General features: G+C 35.4%; 1 protein-coding gene across 4 annotated transcripts in view; it reads left to right on the top strand.

Annotated features, from left to right (window-relative positions):
- The window catches only part of Rps6ka6 (ribosomal protein S6 kinase A6), a 207,942-nt gene that overhangs the window by 118,658 nt on the left and 67,901 nt on the right, over positions 1-21,383 (top strand). For all 4 annotated transcript variants that reach the window (XM_052734805.1, XM_052734824.1, XM_052734833.1 and 1 more), the window contains 2 exons: positions 981-1,040; positions 10,531-10,644. In XM_052734805.1, the coding sequence (XP_052590765.1) occupies positions 981-1,040; positions 10,531-10,644 (174 nt within the window). The remainder of the gene's footprint in view (positions 1-980; positions 1,041-10,530; positions 10,645-21,383) is intronic.

The raw sequence follows: 21,383 nt of genomic DNA, 5'->3' as shown, positions 1-21,383 counted from the left end.
AGTTGTTTTTCAAATTTTGGTATCTTTTCCTATTAGTGTTTACTTCCTAGAGTCCCAAGATGGTTCCTTTAGTATTCTAAATAGGATTTTTAGTTGATAATCAGGGGAGAGGTGGACTTATTGAGCTTATTCTATTTTTGGTGTCACTGGTAGCTTTATTTAATTCACCATTCTTTCTGTCCATCCATCTAGTTTTACTTTTCTGTGATCTCTTACAAACAGGCATTGGTTAAATTCCTTTTCATTTAGACCGACTTACTGTTATTTAATTTGCAAACTCCTTAGATCAGTGAGATCTTTTTATACATTTTCTGTAAAAGGCCAAACAATAAATATTTAACACCTTGTAGTTATAGTATCTTTGTCACAACTACTTAATTTTGCTCTTGTAATGTGAAAGCCATCGTAGATAATATGGAAATAAATGAGTGTGACTGTATTTCCGTAACATTTATTCAGGACCAGGTAGCTAACCTGATTGGCCTATGGGTCATAGTTATAGATCCTTGATCAAAGCCTTCTATATTTACTTTTTTTTAAAGCTTTGCACTTGAAAATGTTTCCATAGCTGCTCAAATCTCCTGTAATTTAAGCTTTGTTCTGTATGGTATCTTATGAATTTAAAATTGAACCATATGAGATTTTCCATTGTGCAGTCATATGAAATGTTCCTATTCTAACGTTCTTTGAATGTATCTAAGGTAGATGTTTGTGAGACTTATTTGTATGTGAAGGTCATTGGTCATAGCATAGCCTTAAGAAACATGTAGTGAAACATAAAGCTCTGAAAAATTAAGACTTTAAGGACAATGTGTGAACTATATGTATAAATTTCCTTTTCTGAATAATTTCTTTGTACCCTTGACCTTTTGTTTTTCAGTAAGTAAATTGTGAAGAGAAATGCCTAGAGTTGTATTTTTCTTTGTTATTATTCTAGTTTTGATAGCACTGAACTTCACTTTTTGAAAACTGTTCTTCAGGTAAATGATCTTAGAATGGTTGAGGAGCCGATGGAAGAGGGAGAACCAGCACCTGGCCTGGTAAGTACTCAGGTTAATTTAGTGAACATCACTTGTAGCATATAAAGAGAGAAAATGAGTTACAGAAATGTACTTAAGGAAGTTGGTAAGAAATGTCAATTTTTTGAGATGGTTTTATGTACTTCCAGCTGTCCTCAAACTTAATGTAGTGAGTGTTGTTGGTTGGTCTTTGGTCTTTTTGGGGGGCCCGCCACCCAGCTCCCAAATAAATCACACACAGAGCCTTATTAATTATAAATACCTGGCCTTAGCTTGGCTTATTTCTAGCCATCTTTTCTTAATTTATCCTGTCTACCCTTTGCCTCTGGGCTTTTCCCATACTCTTACTTCTGTAAATCTTACTCCTACTCTGTGGCTCTCTGTGTAGCTGGGTGGCTAGCCCCTGGAGTCCTTCTCTGGCCCCTAGCTATTAGATCGCTCCTCCCAATTTTCTCCTTTTATATATCCTCTCTGCCTGCCAGCCCTGCCTATCCTTTTTCCTGCCTTGCTCTTAGGTGTTCAGTTCTTTATTAAACTATCAGATGTTTTACACAGGCACAGTAACACAGCTTCACAGAGTTAAACAAATACAATATAAACAAAAGCAACACACCTTAAAATATTCTACTATAGCTGAGGATACCTTGAATTCCTGATGCTCTAACCTCTGCCTTCTGATTTCTGAGATTACAGGCATGTGCCACCATACTTCATATTTGAAGTTAAAAAAATTATTTTCTTTTTATGAATGCACTAGTAAATACTCTACTACTGAGCTCCATCCCTAGCCTGTGATTTTTTTTTGGATGATATGGAATCTCACTCTGTAGTTCAGGCTCACCTTAAACATTTAACACACCCCCGGATTCAGCCTGCCCCATGTGTGGCTTTTCAAAAACCAGCTTTGTTGAAAATATACAGGCCATAAGAATCACCAATTTTAAGCATAACAAATGGCATTTTTACTTATTAGTATATAAGAAAAGTAGGTATTTAAATGCAGTATCCCCTGGGTTCAATTAAAAGAGATTATCATCAACTGTAGCTTGAGTTTTCCTGACTGGCCCACAGTCAGGACAAATCTCTGTCACCCGCCAGTCCCACAGCCACTCAGACCCGACCAAGTAAACACAGAGACTTATATTGGTTACAAACTGTATGGCCGTGGCAGGCTTCTTGCTAACTGTTCTTACAGCTTAAATTAATCCATTTCCATTAATCTATACTTTGCCACATGGCTCATGGCTTACCGGCATCTTTACATGTTGTTTCTCATCATGGCGGCTGGCAGTGTCTCTCTGACTCAGCCTTCCACTTCCCAGCTTTATTCTCCTCCTTGTCCCGCCTATACTTCCTGCCTGGCCACGGGCCAATCAGTGATTTATTTATTGACCAATCAGCAACACATTTGACATACAGACCATCCCACAGCACTTCCCCTTTTCTTTTCTTAAAAAAAGGAAGGTTTTAACCTTTACACATCTCCAAAGTCAGCTTGGTATATTTGGGAATTTGGGCGTAGCTTCTCTTACTACTTCCTGTTCAAGGGGGGCGCTTTATCTTATGGGGACACAAAGAATATTTTAGGATTATGGAATAGTCCATGAGGGTGTATCATCTGAGCCAGTTGCCTTGAAACGGTTCTGGATGTTGGATCATCTGGGCCATGGTGTCATCGGAGACCTTTCAGGGGGTCTTGGCTGGTCAAACCTGATGTATCTTAATCTGGAACAAATCCAAAGCCTCTAGCTTTCTGTGGAAACAAAAGCAGAGCCTCCTTTTTAAAGCAACATATCCTTACATCCAAATTTTGAAGTCAAGGTACCTTTAAAAATATACATTTTGGCATAACTCAACAGCTTTTGTAATCAAATGTTTTTCTTCAGTTACGAATATCAAAGAGAACAAAGTCCAGATTCTCTGTGTGGTAGCCATCTTTACGTGGCTTATTTTTTTTATATTAGCTTGAGCCTATTGCTTTAAACTGCAGCATTCTAAGCCTGAAAGGGTGCTGGCGCTGCGGGCTCCACCCACTTCAGCTTCCCAACATGGCGGTGATACGTTTTCTGCCAGCTGTGGGAGCCATCAACTCTCAGAAATAGTGGGTCTATGCTTCTATCAAAGCAGCATGTAGCCCAGAAACCTCTTTTTTTTTTTTTGTACTAGCAAAGGCTAAATCCACCACACAGCTTAATGTGCCACTTGCAGAGGCCTCATTCCCACCATACTGCAGGTCCAGCATGCACGCAGGCTAGGAACCCGCCAGTAGCTCAAACCAGCAGCTGCTGCTCATTTGAGAGACAATTAGGAAGCTGTTTTTAGCTCCGTTTTAGAATCTTTTTTCTCAGTTTTTAGGTGGAAACTCTTGCCACCACGTTGGACGCCATTTGTAGCTTGAGTTTTCCTGACTGGCCCACAGTCAGGACAAATCTCTCTCACCCGCCAGTCCCACAGCCACTCAGACCCGACCAAGTAAACACAGAGACTTATATTGGTTACAAACTGTATGGCCGTGGCAGGCTTCTTGCTAACTGTTCTTACAGCTTAAATTAATCCATTTCTATAAATCTATACCTTGCCACGTGGCTCGTGGCTTACCGGCATCTTTACATGCTGTTTCTCATCATGGCGGCTGGCAGTGTCTCTCTGACTCAGCCTTCCACTTCCCAGCTCTATTCTCCTCCTTGTCCCGCCTATACTTCCTGCCTGGCCACAGGCCAATCAGTGATTTATTTATTGACCAATCAGCAACACATTTGACATACAGACCATCCCACAGCAATCAACTTCAGAATAGAAAGATCTATCTTTAACACAGTTGGACTATAGATAGCTTGAAATATTTAAAATCCATTTTCTAGCTTTCAAAAGGGTTGTATTTAAAGTATCTCAGAAGTCTCTAGCTAGTTTTAAATATTGTTTACCCATTAGGTCATTGTATTTAAGGCCCGTATAAAAGAGATAATCTATAAAATCTAGTTTTTGTGAAAAGTATTCTTTTTTTTTTTTTAATATTTATTTATTTATTATGTAGACAGGAAAGGGTGCCAGATCTCATTACAGATGGTTGTGAGCCACCATGTGGGTGCTGGGAATTGAACTCAGGACCTCTGGAAGAGCAGTTAGTGCTCTTAACCTCTGAGCCATCTCTCCAGCCCGTGAAAAGTATTCTTAAGATGTTCAGGACGGTCAGACTAATATAGGCATTTCCATTAATGTTATGCTTTTTATAGTTATCATCTTTTTAGGTATTTTCATAGTCTTATTTTTTTATTTAGAAGGAACTTCAAATAAATTATTTTGTTATTTTCTCTTCACAGTATAGATTTGTTTATTGAGGTTTAGAGAGGTAAGACCAGTACATATTAGAATCTGTCTCATTAGGTGACTGTACTGTATAGATAAGAGTACCATTCTTTTCTTATGTAGTGTTGCAGATAGTCAAGAAATCCCTTAGAAAACGTGACCATCAGTAAGTTCATTTCATAGAAACCAGCAGAGGTAATTAAATTGAATTTAAGACTGCCGTTTGAAATGTTCTTTGCTACTAACTCAGTAGACAGTGACTTTGAAACATCTCTTTCAGTTAGGGTTGACAAGATGAAAAGTATCATGTCACTTTGGCATTTACAATTTAGTTAATATCAATAACATTTTAATTTTGAGGATAATAAAATTTAAACTCCAATCAAGAACATCTAAAAATGTACAGATCATATGAACATTAAATGGTATAGTGATATTTATCTTGCTATTTTCTTAAAGATAAGAATTATAGGTATCTACAAAGGCATTGGAAAAGAATGGCTCATATTTTAGCACTGATCAGCAAAGAAACACCAAACTCCACACCACAGGACAGGAAAAAGTGTGTATGTATGTAGGTGTATGTGTGTATATATATAGTTAACATAAAATTCAAAACATAGACCTATAGGGTGTCAGATATTTGCCTTTCTTCTTTTTTCTTTTCTTTCTTTCTTTTTCTTTCCAAGACTTGGAACTTACTTTGTAGACCAGGCTGGCCTTGAACTCACAGAAATCTGCCTGCCTCTGCCTCTCAAGTGCTGGGATTAAAGGCATGTGTCACCACAGCCCGGCTGATATTTGCCTTTCTAATTACAATATGAAAGTATTCTTTTTAGTAGGAAGACATTTAACATATACAGTACTAGATACAAATATCATTTGCTGTATACTGTCAATCTTAATAGTAGAATGTATAGAGATTAGTTTTAGTTTGTGAACCAAACTTAAAACCATGTACTTTGGCATTTGATTGATAAAACAGTTTGTATCATTAAAACTACATAGGTGGTAATAATTGCCATATAAATTTATCACTAGAGTGTTTTTAATGTAGAATTTAAGAGTTATGATTGTGGGTTTCAGTGGAATGTTTATAGCTATTTTTTTGTTGTTGACTTTCTGTCATTTTAAAATAGTGTGGGATAGTAGAGGGCGCTGTGCAATATATTGATTTTTTTTTTAAAGGTTGTTCTTTAAATATGAACCTGAGGGGCTGAGAATATAACTCAGTGGTAAAATATATGCTTTCATTCTAAAGCATTGTATTTCATCCCCAGTATTACACACATGCCACAGGCATGCATACACTCACACACAAAATTAAATTTCTGCTATTGCCTATGTAGTCTAAAGCTGTTTTGTGTTTGAGTCATTTAGAGATTTAATTTACTCTATCTCATTTAAATGGTTCCTTAGACTTTCACATTCACTTGATATATTTTATCCAATTAAAACAAGGAAAATTAAAGTGTTTCTTAGAGTCTCTAAATATCTAGTACATACAAAAGGTATCTGATATAATATTTTACCACCTAGTCCTCTGCTTCTAACATTATCAAGGCTAAAAGTATAAGTATTTTGTTCTTCATTACTAGGTGGCTGACATAATTAACTTCATACATGCTGTTGAAATAAGCATAGTTATATATTTGGTAGTTTGTGATTCATTTATGTTTATTTTTTAAAATATTATATTTTATATTTATTTTATATGAGTGTTTTGTCTGCATGCATGTGTGTGGACTGTGTGCATACCCTTGGAAGTCAAAAGAGAGTGTTGGCTCCCTTTGATCTGTAGTTACAGATGGCTGTTAGCCACCATGTAGGTGCTAGGAATTGAACCCAGGTCCTATGCGAGAGAAAATGTTCTTAACCACCAAGCCATCTCTTTAGCCCAATTTATGTGGCTTATGTTTACTTTTTACAGCTTCATAAAATATTTCTTATTTAGTGCTGCCAATACCTTAGGGAGTTTAAAGAACGTTTACTTTTAGATATCTTGTTGATGCCACTCCTCTAAGATCATGTATTTATTTTTTATTAATCAGAAATATAAATATCATATTTAACTAAAAATGTACTTGAAAACCTCCATTAAATTTCTCCATATTTTAGCTCCAAATTTCAAAAATTAAAAACCATGCTTGAAATATGTCTCTCAGACAAATTCTTTCAAAAATAATCTTTCTTAAGTATGTTTTACTTAAATTCACACAAAACATTAGATACAGAGTATTTCAAGCCTGTAATGGATGCTTCATATGTAGTAGATTTTGCTTGTCTGTTTTCATTTCTGTTCCTTTTGGGTAATACTGGATATTGAGTCTAGGGCCTCATACCTGCTAGGTAGCTGTTAGTGTTCTACCACTGGGCTATAGACCTAGCTATACTTTTGCTTTTTATTTTCAGATAGGAGCTCACTAAATTGTTCAGGTTAGACTTGAAGTCACTCTGTAGCCCTGGGTGGCTTTGATTTGCTTGTGGTTATCTTGGCTTAGCCTACTGTGTAGATGGGATTATAGACTTATGCCACTGGGCTTGGTCGCCTTTCTTTTTTGATGTATATTAAGCCTTATTGTGCTTCAGTATTTTGTTCTCTTACAGTGGTGGTAATCAGTTTTCCTTCTATTCAACTTCCTTTCTTTCAAAATCTTAAAAAACTACTAATGTGCAAAACTCTCTCATGAATAATCACAACTCAGTACTGTTGGACAGTTACTATTAGGTAGAATTTATGCTTCATAATAAAGTATACAAAGATGATACATATAAGTTCAGTAACTTATTTTTATAGATATTTTGTTTTTTTCTTAAGATCCTATGTGACTGAGATTTGAAATAGATAGAGCTTTATTTTCATTTTATAGATGAGGAAACCAAGACTGATGTAATTAGAATAAACAAACCTAAGTAAGAATTAGTTTGCTGTCATCCTTTGGTCTACAGTCATCGGTATAAAATTTTGCAGTATAAGTATTCTGTGATTATTTTCCAATGTGTTCATTATTTTGATGTGTTTAGTTCAAGCTAGTAGCACTTTATTTGCATTATCTACATTATTATCATTAGTGTTAGCCTTTGTTCAGAGAGCATTGATACTGGCATGGCTTCTAATGACACTGCAGTATTCTCTGCATGTTCTTTTGTGTCTCCACATGTGCTTTCACAAGTCCACAACAAAATGTCTTCTTTTTGAATTTTAGGTTTTTTTTTAACTAAAATATCTTTTCTGCCTTGAAATAAAACAAATGCTTGAACAGATGGATGTTGCATTATTATGTAAACCCCAATGTATTTAGTCTTTAAATATCCCTCCATTTTTTTTTTTTTTTGTTTAGCCTTTTGTTCTGGAGGCTAGTCTTATAGTCTTGTGAGCCTTCTGTATTTGAGGTATAATAGACTGCTATTAGATTGTCTTCCTTTCCTTTTTATCCTAACAGTTGATCTCTTCCCCATAAGCAAATCGGTTGTCAAATGAATGAAGCAGTACTGTATTTGATTAACTGTTTTGTGCTTATTAGTGCATTTTTCTAGTGTTAACAGCATTCTTGGCTTCTTTTATGTAAAACAAAAATGATCAGAATATAGAAGTTGTTTTTCAGCCTTCTTAATTTTTTCTTAATATTAAATATACTTTAGAGTTTTGGAAAAGTACTTAACCCTGTAGACACTTGTGCCTCAGATTTGTCATTTAATGTGAAAAAAGTAGTGAACACTGTTTGGAAGTTATTAAATGTTTATTTTACAGTAACAACTTCATTTTCACAGATCAACTAAGAATAGACAGTGTATATATTTTCAAGGACTGCCCTAACAAAGGACCACAGACTGAGTGTCCTAAGCAGCAGAAATTAATTTTCTCACAATTCTGAATTCTATTAAGTCTGACATCAAGGTGTTGGCAAAATTGATTTTTCTGAGGACTTTCTCCTGAGTTTGTGATGGTCTGTGGCTTCACACCCCCTATGCCCTGTGTATGTGTGTGTGTGTGTGCACACATGCTTGCTTGCACAGGCTTTTTTGTGTGTAAGATTATCAGTCATTTGGGATTAGGGCACAGCCATATGATGTTATTTTTTTCTTACTCATCTTCTTAAATGTCCCTAATACAGTAATACTCAGTTCAACATAATACTCTTGAGTGTGTATCTGACTTTTTGTGACATTGATGTGATTTTAACTGTCAAGACTAGCTCACTGGGACTATTCTCTTGTCCACTTTAGACACAGCCACCATTAATTAGTCAGATAATCAAAGGGCCAATAGATAAGGAACATTTGACTTGACATTGTAGAACTCAAGCTTTGAGTGTGTTAATTTTGTTTTCTAGACATTGATGGAGCTGGATCAGAGGTTATATTTTGCTATTTTGTGATAGGGAATTCATGCAGATTAAAAAAATTGTTAGTCGCTGTGCTTTCCATTGGGACTAGAATTACAACACATTTGAGTATAGTCGTAACACCTGAGAGGAGTCTTCTATTATGGGGCAGAAATATTTCCTGGGAGGATTTCTTTTTCCTAACATAGATGGTAGGAAACTTGTATATCATTTATATTCACATTGTTAATAAAACTTCATGGCATGGGAACATTTTGAGTTCTGTAAATTATATTTTTGTGAGTTTCCTTTGCATTGATCTGGGTATTAAAATACTTAAGAATATAGTAAATTACTATTCAGAAGGACTTTTGAGATTTTTATGTTTGTTTTCTCACGACTTGCAAGTTTTTATTTTTACTTCCTCTGTCTTTGTCTCATAAGTTGCACTTCAGTGAGGTGCTTAAACATCTTAGTTTCTCAACTGACTGTGGTGTGTTCCACCCGAGTTGATACATCTACAGTACAACTTCTACACCTAAGGCTGAAAGAACATGGAAGAGTGGTTGGAAAGATCATAAGAGTCAGGGGATATTGTCTGATGCAAGATAGTATTCTCTATATAGGACAGGGAAGCTGCACCCATGAAATCTCAACAGTAAGGTTGCATAAACGAGACCTAAACAATGATAACACTAGCTGACATGCCATCATAGATGGTAGAAATCTCACAAGGTCCCACCCCTAGATGAAGTGCTGCAGGCCATGAATGACTGCTGAGAGAGGAGAATAAGTTTCCCTCTCCCAGATGAGTTCACTAGTTGATTATCCAGTGCCAAGTCACCAGCTCTAACAAAATATACATATGAGCAACACTAGATGGACTCAGCAGGTTTATTTATGTATTTATATGGATATATGTATAATAATAATAATAATAATAAACAGGGTATAATATAGCTAGAGTTTTTCTCTTTGGGTCCCGTCAAGCCCCGGCAGTCCCATAACCCACTTATAAAATAAACACACAGATGCTTATATTATTTAAACTGCTCGGCCATTAGCTCATGCCTACCATTGTCTAGCTCTTACACTTATACTCAGCCCATTTCTGTTAATCTATATGTTGCCATGTGTTCGTGGCTTTACCTGCTGCCTTTACGTGCTACTCCCTGGATGGCAGGCTGGTGTATCTCCCAGCTTCCACCTCCCAGCCTCTTCTCTGTTTGTCCTGCCTATCCTATACTTCCTGCCTGGCTACTGACCAATCGGTGTTTTATTTATCAATCAATCATAGCAACATATATTCACAACATACAGGACATCCCACAGCAGTATAAATTTGAGAGGGAGCATGGTAGGGAGTACATAGGAGTTGGAGGATGAGGGAATTAGGTAAATACAGTAGTCATCTAAAAATCACAAATAAAAATCAAAATAAATAAGTCTTAGTTCTTAATATTATTTTGTTAAAGTCTTAGTTCTTAATATTATTTTGTTATTGTTTTCTACTTGTAAAGCTGTTGCATAAATTCAGATGATTTCATTTACATGAAATTATGTAGTAGGAGCTGGGCTTGGTGGCAGAAGGCAGAGGCAAGAGAATTGTCAAAAGTTTGAGGCCCATCTGATACCCATAGCAAGTTCCAATCTAGCTAGGTATACATAGCAAGACTGCCTCAAATGGTTAACACCACCAACAAAACCCACCAACAAAAGAAATGAAATTATATCTCTATGTTATATCAGGAGATGGGAGTTGCTAGACTGATAGGGTTTATTATTGTATAATTTATGGTGTGATTTTTTTTTGAAATGGAACTAATCACAAGATGTTGGAACTGTACATTAGTATTATTTGATTTTTTTTTTTTTTGCAGAATGAAGATCTTAAAGAAATCCCTATTACACAGCATGTGAAAGAAGGATATGAGAAAGCAGATCCTGCACAGTTTGACTTGCTTAAGGTTCTTGGTCAAGGATCTTTTGGAAAGGTAATAAATACTTTTTCCTACATTTCCTTATCTGCTTGATATTTAACAAGAAATGTGTATGCATCCATAGAAATCATTTCTCTGGCTCTCAAAGGATACAAAAATGATTCTTTAGTTTTATATGTTTTATTTCTGTTTTTTATTTAGATTTCTTTATACTCTTCTATAGCAGTCACTGTTTTCTAATCACCTGAGTTTATATTTCTCAGGGTAAAAAAATTGGCATGTTCATTGCTGGTTGTCTAAATCACATACTTGATTTTTATGAAGATATTTTGTGTGTAACATAGATGACTATCTCCTGGTAATATTATCTCTGTTTCTTAGCTCTGTATGAGAATTTAGAGTTTATGCTATAATTTATGTATGGAATCAGGAGCTAACCCACCATTTTTTACATTAAAGTAGAACTAGCATAGATGATTTGGAAATGATATGAGGTTCTTGCTTTGAAGAATCTTTGAGAAAACTTAATTCATATGCTCATTATTGTATTTGTTTAGTAAGTATTTGGTAATATGTTCTCAGAAAGGAAGTATGCGGATATGGATCCTGTAGCTTGTATACCTAAAATCTGAGACATGAAAATTATTGAATGCATACAGTAAGTAATAGCCTTTAGGAAACAGCTGCAATCACTATTTGTTGGGAGAAAGATGGGAGAAATAAAATATCACAGTAGCTGAGAGTTCATTACAAGGAGGAAAATTAAGGCAATTGGTCGTGATTACAGTGATTAAGACATTTTTAAGAAAATATATTACTGAGTACTTAGCGTGTGCACAGTAGTTTTATGAAATATATCGGTGATTACAAACTAGACATTAATTATTTGTATGTAGTATGGTATATATGGTATAGAATATATGAAATACATAGAAATATTTTTAGGATACAAAAGACAAACTGAGATGGCTTATGGTTTTTCAATGAATGACAAAGTGATTGTGATGAATGATCTTGGTTATCAACTTGACACACCTGGAAAGAGGGAACCTCAGTTGAAACACTGCATCCATCAGTTCGGCCCATGGGCATGTTTGTCAGGTATTATCTTAATTGATGGTTGGTGTAGGAAGGCCCTGCACACTATGGGTGGTACCATCCCTGGATAGTTGAGTTCGTTCTGTATAAGGAAGGTAGCTGAGCAAGGCAGAGGAAGTATGGCAGTGAGCAACATTCCTCCATGATCTCTGCTTCAGTTCCTGCCTTGAGAGCCTTCCCAGGCTTCTCTCCATGATGGACTATAATGTGTAAGCTAAATAAACCCTTTGACGCTCAATTTTTTTGTTGTTGTTGTTGTGGTGCCTATCACAGTAGCAGAAAACAAAGTCAGACAGAGATAAAAACGTAAAGAGTAGCCTGAAAAGAAAAACTAGAAGGGCCTATTAATAGGTTGCTGGTGTTGGTAGAGGAGGTATGTAGCTGGAGAGTTTCTCTCCGGGTTCCGCCAAGCCCCTGCAGTCCTGCAGCCCACTTATAAAATAATCATCCAGATGCTTATATTACTTAAACTGCTTGGCCATTAGCTCAGGCCTACCACTGTCTAGCTCTTACACTTAAACTCAGCCCATTTATATTAATCTATACCTTGCCATGTGGCTTGTGGCTTACCGGTAACTTACATCTTGCTACTCATCATGGTGGCTGGCAGCATCTCCCTCCCCCAGCCTTCCACTCCCCAGAATTGTCCTCCCTCTTTGTCCCACCTATACTTCCTGCCTGGCTACTGGCCAATCAGCATTTATTTATCAATCAGTCATCCACAGAACTTCCCCCTTTTCTTTATTTTTTCAAAAAGGAAGGTTTTAACTTTAACATAGTAAAATGACATCTAACAAAACAATTATCAAGCAAGAATTACAGTTACAATATCTAGTCTATTTATAATATCTAGTCTATTTGGATTTGGCAAAATTAAAGAAGATATCCTATCCTATATTTGTGAGTCTAAGGTTTTATATCTAACTTATCTTTTATCATAACTAAGGAAATTTTAACTATCTAGTCTTCAACTACATCAAAGACCTCAGAAGGATATAATATTACCTGAGGAACGGGAGAAGGACGCAAGCAACTTTCAAGTGTCTTGCCAGAGTAGACAGAGACAGCTGGCAGCCTGGACAGTCATCCAAAGTTTTTCTGTAAAGTTGGGGCATCTGTCTTCAGTCCACAGGCCTAGAGTCTCTCAGTCACTTTTCTCTGTGTCTTGTAGAATGTCTGGCAGTTTCCTCTGCGAAGCAGGAACCTGAAGGACCATTTTGCCAAGTTCAGTGGTCACCTTCCTATGGGTTCTGTATGTGTAGTCGATACATTTTTTTAAGCAGTCCAGGCAAGAACAGTTTCTTGCCCAAATGACTATTTTTGCCAAGAAGATAAACTCCATATAGAGTGTCTTCAATGCCCATGTTTCTCTTTGAAGTAAATCGGTGCTGCGAGGAGCAGACATGTCTCACTGTCCAGAAAGTCTAAATTTTTAAAACATTTTAAATGCCATATTCTGTAGGTCTTTGAAGTGTTTGAAGATTACCTATCTATCTGAAATATATCTATGTATATCTAGAAAACTTAACTAACATGCTACAAGTTTGACCATCATAGAAGACTAATTATTATTCTGTATTTCTTAATTATCCATTACAATCTAAATGAGTTACATAAACATAATACCTCAAATGAAAATAGAAATATATATTCAGTATAACAAAATTAAGTTTAAACTTGTACCAATAAACTAAAATCCATAGCAGTGTAAAACATTTCTAAACAAGTTGTTGTTCTCTAAAAGTAGGTTCATTAATCTACCCTTTCATCCCACCACATCTGCAGAGGTATTATAAAACTAACTTGTAAATTAGGTATATATATATATATATATATATATATATATATATATATATATATATATTTGTGTGTGCTATATAATTTTATTTTTAATGTTTCTGAGATATATTAATTTAGAAAAGATAATTTTTTTTTTTTTTTTTCTTAATTTATTTTAATTTATTTTGCTATACAATTCAGTTCTACATATCGGTCACAGATTCCCTTGTTCTCCCCCCTCCCGTCCCCCTCACCTTCCCCCCAACGCCCCCCCCCCCCATTCCCATCTCCTCCAGGGCAAAGCCTTCCCCACAGACTGAGGTCAACCTGGTAGACTCAGTCCAGGTAGGTCTAGTCCCCTCCTCCCAGGCCAAGCAGAACAATCCTGCATAGGCCCCAGGTTTCAAACAGCCAACTCATGCAATGAGCACAAGATCTGGTCCCACTGCCTGGATGCCTCCCAAACAGATCAAGCCAATCAACTGTCTCACCCATTCGGAGGGCCTGATCCAGTGTGGACCCCTCAGCCATTGGTTCATAGTTCATGTGTTTCCATTCATTTGGCTATTTGTCCCTGTGCTTTATCCAACCTTGGTCTCAACAATTCTCGCTCATATAAACCCTCCTCATTCTCGCTGATTGGACTCCCAGAGATCCACCCGGGGCCTAGTCATGGATCTCTGCATCCAGATCCCTCAGTAGTTGGATGAGGTTTCTAGCACAACAATTAGGGTGTTTGGCCATCCCATCACCAGAGTAGGTCAGTTCGGGCTGTCTCTCGACCATTGCCGACAGTCTGTTGTGTGGGTATCTTTGTGGATTTCTGTGGGCCTCTCTAGCACTTTGCTTCTTCCTGTTCTCATGTGGTCTTCATTTACCATGGTCTCCTATTCCTTGTTCTCCCTCTCTGTTGTTGATCCAGCTGGGATCTCCCGCTCCCCCAAGCTCTCTTTCCCTCGACCCTTGCCTTTCATTACCCCCACTCATGTCCAGGCTGTTCATGTAGATCTCATTCCATTTCTCTGTCATTGGGCGATCCCTGTGTCTTTCTTGGGGTCCTGTTTTCCGGGTAGCCTCCCTGGTGATGTGAGTAGCAGACAATTCATCCTTGTTTCATGTCTAGTATCCTGCTATGAGTGAGTACATACCATGTTTGTCTTTCTGAGTCTGGGTTACCTCACTCAGGATGATTTTTTCTAGATCCATCCATTTGTCTGCAAACCTCATGATGCCATTGTTTTTCTCTGCTGAGTAGTATTCCATTGTGTATATGTACCACATTTTGTTTATCCACTCTTCAGTTGAAGGGCATCTGGGTTTGATCGATAATTTTTTTATATCTCAAAGTCTAAATGCTTAATTATTTGACAAAATGATACCACAGAAACATTTCATGTTATTAAAAGTTTTGTTACTCAATATATAATATATATGTATGATATATGTATGTATTCATCTGTGCATTTATTTCTTGCTTTGTTTCATAAAAGATTTAAGAATTCCATAGATAAACAGCAATCAAAATTGAAAGCAAGTAGTACAAGTTGGATATGGTATTGTTTGCCTATAACCCTAGCACTCAGGCGGCTGAGTAAATAGGCTGCTTCTGCGATTAAAGCCAGCCTGGGGGGGCTACCGAGTAGTTTGATCCTGGCTTGGGTACATAATGAGACCCATTCTCAAACAAATCCAAAAGTCAAAGACAGGAGAAAAAAAACAAACACAAGACTAAAAACAAGTGACACTGTAGATGGAAAAAGAAAAATCAGAGCAGGAAAGATTAGATAAAGTCTGATCTATACACTGTTGTTTACAAATGTATAACATAAGGCCTGGAAGCCTTTCTTAAGCAGGCCAGAAATAAGATTGGCAACCATCATAAAAAAGCTTACATATTCAAATGCATTAGTATTAGCAATATCTTTAAGGTAGAAACATATTAAACAGATCAGAAAATTTTTTTTATTGCTTTTCATAAAAAATAATGTATAACAAAATGAGTTTTCTCATATTATCTTCATGTTAAATTTAACAACATGCTAACAAATTGTCGGTGTAGTCCTTAAATTTAGGGAATACTTTGTGTAAAAAGGTTTCTTTAACAAAGACATTGTTGAAACCCCTTTTAAATGCATAGTAATAAGATGTAGAATAGTGAGATTTATGCAGTTCATCAACCAAAGCTATTAAGAAGGTAGCTTTTGTTTTGCTTCTTACGATATGAACATACTTGCTTGTCAATATTGCATCATTTGTGTAGGCATTGTGTGGGTGTGACTTGTGTGTGAATATGCTGAACATATTCAAGAATTTGGCCAATGCTGTGAATCAGATACGTGTAGGCCATATTCCAAGAAACCTGGGGCTGTACAATCTTAAGTTTTTCAGCAAAGGTTCCAGTGTTAACATCCAAGCAAGGGGAGTTTTAGATCTTACAAAGTTTTATGACATTAAATGTTTTAGTCTATTTAATGGGACCAAAATCCTACTAATGCCAAAGTCATATAAAAACTGCACATTAATGAAACAAGTTTAATTAAATGGAGATTAAAAGAACAATTCAAAAAATGTTATAAAGCAGAACTGATTCATTGAGAATGTAAATGAAGTGGACAAATCCTTAGCCAAACTAACTAATAGAAATATAGAGAGGACCCAAATTGATAAAAGTAGAAAAAAAAGGGGACAACAAACTACTGAAATTCACAAAATCATTAGGGTAGTGCTTTAAAACTTTGTACTCATAAATTGAAAAATCCAGAAGAAATGGATGGATGAATTGACATATAACTTACCAGAATTAAACCAAAAGTACACAAACAATGCAAATATGCCTATACCAAGAATGAGAAGCAGTAATTACCAAGTTAAATAAAAAAGTCCAGTACCAGATGGACTCCTTATGTATTCACTCATATGCAGAACATGTATGTGCTTGTATATATGGAGTGGAATAGGAGGGTAAAGAGGGATGAAGAAGTTCAAAGAGAGTGGGGAGTGTGTTGAAAAAGAGTGAGCAATAAAAGATATGTGCTATTAAATCAAATGAAGAGAACTGCTTGAGTGGAGAGTGAGGTCCAGCAAGAGGCAGTAGGGATGGGAAGTGAATAAGAACAAGACATCATGCTATGTATATATGACTATGGCATAATGAAACCTGTTTATATGAGTAAAATATAGAAAAAGCTGTATCCCCATGAAGAATGTATGGGGAATTCTGTAGTGATCATATGAAATATAATATTACTTATGACCACTAATGAAAGGTAGTACACCTGAATATTACATTATTTTAAAATATAAACAAACATAAAAATCTGGCATTTTCAGACTAGTTTGTATAGCATGGGCCAAATCAATTATACAATAAATACATATACTCATGGATTATCAAATACTATTTCTTTTTATGATAAGCCTTTAGATATAGGACTTAATGAATTTTGAACATTGAACTGTTTTATTTTTATATAACTGATCAATTATCAAGTGATAGTTTTTTTTTTTAAAAAATACTTGGTTGTGTCTTGAAATAGTCTATAGTTGGTCTTTTCTCTGCAATCAACTTTTAAGTATATGTGATCTAATTCATCTCCAAGTGTTTATTCAGTACTTCTTAATGGACAATATAAAAGTCCGTGTGTTTGAAAAAAAATATGTTGAGGTAACTAACTCATTTCCCTTCTGGATGGGTTTCCACAGTCTAATGTACCTAGAAAGATCATGATAGATATAGTAGCTATATTTGTAGTTGATTGTGAGAAGATAGAGCTAGTTGGTTTTTTTGTTGTTGTTGTTGAAAATGGCATATTATGGAATTAGGAAACAGTCACTTTTTCAGATTATGAATGATGATATCTTTTATTTGACATTTAGGAATAACAGGGAACACTTGAAGAGCTATGAGAAATGACTACTTTGCACAACATTTTCTTGAATCAGGGGCTCTTTACCCTTCCTTAACTGCCTCTTCCTTTATGAGCTGTTCTTTGCAATACTATTCATGACTGTGTTCTACAAGAGTAGTTCTCCAATCTGTGTGTCGCTAGGCACCTCCAAACCCTTTCAAGGAGTCCTTAGGTCAAAATGATTTTATAATAATCCCAGTATTTTTAGAACTGCTATACCCTGGCACAATAAAGGAAGACACTCCCAGTAGTACATTTGTCATGGGATTCTTTACTGCCTCACACTTAAAGAATGTCTTTGATGAGATATAATCAGTTATTTCCTTTATTATATCTCAACCATTGAATTCACATCTTTTTCATATTCTATATTGAACAGAAAATACAATAAAACATCTTAGTTGCAGATCACATAACAAGTTTTTTTCAAAGCAGAATATAAGTGTTCATTTTTGCATTATGAGGTGAACTAGCCATTTTTCATGGATCACTATTTTATATTTCTATATTAATTTTTTAAAAATTGCATAAGAATTAATTTTGCTCATAATAACTACCCTGACCCAACTCCTCCTAAATCTACCCCCATTTTCTTACCCACTCAACTTCTGAGTTTTTCTTGCTTTTTTTTAAACCCATCGAATCTAACCCATGTTGTCCAATTACTCTTGAGAGTAGGACATGTCCTACAGTGTGGTCAGCCTACTCGTGGATTACTCCATTAAAGAAAACTGACTATCCATCTCCTAGCGATCAAAGGCCCAAAGGCTCCTAAAAGCTAGAGGTGGAACTTCATGCCAACTTCTCATTTTCTAAGCGGGGATTTATCTGGCTTGAGCTTGTACCAGTCTTCTGCATTCTGTCATAATTGAAGGGAGTTCATCTGTTGCAACTGTCCTCTTGTGGATCTCTAGTCTTTCTAGAAAAAAAGGAGTTACAAAATTTAAGTATTGATAGGTTTTTTGTCATTGTTTATGCAAAAAAATGAATGATTTGATTCTATTTAATAGGAAAAAAGTGCTGGTCATATTTTTGTCTGTTAAAAGTAGAAGTTTGAAGAAAAATAGATTATTAAATTTTCATTTTTTAATTTATAAATCTTTGTATATAAAGCTTATAAATAAAGAAAAATGTCATACCAAAATTAGTCAGACTGAAATTCTATACAGCTGAATCACTTATCTACAGTTCATTAAGTTCAAATTGGCATTTGAAATGGAAGCTGCAAAGTTTCACATTAAATTTTATACTTTAAGTATTAAATATATTTTATGAATGTATCCACCACTCAAACAAAAAAAAATCCATGACAAAATTAGGACTAGAACAACAATTAGCTTTATATACTTTTTCATAACTAGTGTCCATGAGTTTTTTTCTTCCACAGAACCATAATATTTCAATAGCTTATATAATTTTCTGATGAGATAGCTATGTCAGTATTTGGAAGGTGTTTGTAACTCAGTGAATCAGTGTTTTTCAGTTGACTTGTGTGTCAAATCAAGTATAGGTACCAAATACATTGAAAATGCAAGACGGACCAGTATATTTTTGTGTAACAGGACATAGCTAGATAAAATAAATATGGTTTCAGATTCTTGTTCACAAGGAAACATTTAAAGAAACTGCTAGTTGCCAATTTCTGATGTTTTATCAGAATAGTCAAAATTATAAGAAAAAATTATTAAAATTGTCTCTTTCTCAAATCATACTTGTGAACCCCGATTTAAAAAGAAACAAAAACAAAAGTGTATTTCCTGCAAAACAACTTGATTTCAACATGTTTAATATAGAGGCAGATATATGAATCCAATTGTCTTCTTTTAAGCTAGATAATAGGTATTAGTAAAAATGTAGTTCAGTGTCACACTTCTCATTTACTTTCTTATTTTGGAAAATACAATTACCTTTAAAAACATAGATGAACACGGGTGGTAGTTGCGCATGCCTTTAATCCCAGCTCTCTGGAGGCAGAGGTAGGTGGATCTCTGTGTGTTTGAGACCAGCCTGGTCTACAAAGCGAGATCCAGGACAGTCAGAGCTGTTACACAGAGAAACCATGTCTCAAAGTGTCTCAAAAAAACAAGACAAAACAAAATCATATATGATTACATATAACATGTTTAGTGTTATTCTATTAATAAATACATAGTCAATATTCTTCTTTTCTATTTTTAATACGGTAAATATGAATAGATGTAACCCACACAGTCAAAGTCTTTGGAGTCTTCAATGATTTAAAAATTTTTAAAAGATGTTTTTAAGCCTCAAAGATTGAGAAAACTGCTTTTCTATTAAAAATGAAACATAATTTCATATGTGGTAGAGTCAAAACCTGTCAGATGAGTTGGCTTCTTTGTTTGGAATTTCCTCATCATATGATTTTGATTATATAAAAGGAAACTTTTCCTGTACTTAGTAAAACCCTGAAACCTTTGAGCCTGGTACTTAGGGTTAATGACATTTGCTTTGCTTTGTACTTGATTTTTTTAGTTATGAAAATCCATTTTACCTACAGCTTTAAAGGTGGTAAAGAGTACCTCTTTAATCAGTTGTATAAACACATACCCATCTGTTCAATGACAGACAAAACTTGGCCAAAACTTAGATGCGTAAATATACTTCTGGAGTTGTAACTCTTTACCTTAAACAATATAGGGTTTATATGACATCTTGTCTTTATAACTGATCAAGTTCTTTGGTCTATTCTGTATACCAGTTTTAAAAATAAATTTCTGTGATTAAAAGTACTGACTCAGCACTAATTAATTATAAGACTTTAATTTTGTTTTTTAATGCTTCCATTATAAATGGTTCTGATGGTGGGTGATGGCTGTGCTGATTTTGACACTATTTTCTCTAATGCTTATTGTTTTTAAAGAAAAAGAAACTAATAGAACAGCCAGTTTGAAATATCTGTGGTTCTAGCTACATTTTTTTTTTCAGTTGTACATTATTTGGGAAAGTTTGCTTGGAGTTCATTCAGATTAGTTTTGAAATAAGAAAGTGACATACTATAATAGTTTTAATCTGTTCATTTAATACACAAATATTGATCTGCAAAATGTGGTTGGGTTTAACTTTGAAGCTTCTCTGTTCACCAATATTTGTTCCATTTGTTAATGTGTGGATTCTTCATTAGTCTACTCCAAGTGTGGTTATCATCCCTTAATTAGTAGTTCATTATTGCAGATGGTTAAAAAGAGAGAGTAAACATTTAGAAACTTCCTTAGTAGTAATTTTTGATCTGTAGGATAGTAATGATTGTATTTTATATAGCTTTAAATTTCATTATTCTAAATTCATTTGATTATTTTTTGTAAAAGTATGATCTGCAATGGATTGAGGGAAAGGAACCAAAAGACTGGTTCTTGTAATCAGAATATGTGAAAAGTACCACCCTGGGTAAGTGTAAAACTGTACCTTGAAGTGATACTTCAGGTACAGTCGAAGAGAAAAAAGCAGAGCTCCCATGAGATACAAAAACACAGGTAGCTGTGTGCTCAACCATAGTGGATGAGTGAAAGGAATATATATATATATCATAGATTTTGCTGCTATGTAATTGTTACATAGCTGATATAGAATAAAAGGCTTCCAGATATACTTGTCAAAGAGGAGTGTAGCTAGAGTTTTCCTGCCTGGCCCACAGTCAGGACAAATCTCTGTCACCCACCAGTCCCACAGCCGCTCAGACCCAACCAAGTAAACACAGAGACTTATATTGCTTACAAACTGTATGGCCATGGCAGGCTTCTTGCTAACTGTTCTTATAGCTTAAATTAATCCATTTCCATAAATCTATACCTTGCCACGTGACTCGTGGCTTACCAGCATCTTCACATGCTGCTTGTCATGACAGCAGCTGGCAGTGACTCCTCCCACCTTCCTGTTCTCTCAATTCTCCTCTCTGTTAGTCCTGCCTATACTTCTTGCCTGGCCACTGGTCAATCAGTGTTTTATTTATTGACCAATCAGAGCATTTGACATACAGACCATCCTACAGCA

The sequence above is a fragment of the Peromyscus californicus genome, unplaced genomic scaffold (assembly GCF_007827085.1).
Source record: "Peromyscus californicus insignis strain IS unplaced genomic scaffold, ASM782708v3 Scaffold_10__1_contigs__length_136768540, whole genome shotgun sequence".
NCBI lineage: Eukaryota > Metazoa > Chordata > Mammalia > Rodentia > Cricetidae > Peromyscus > Peromyscus californicus.
This window is presented reverse-complemented; position numbering and strand designations above follow the sequence as displayed.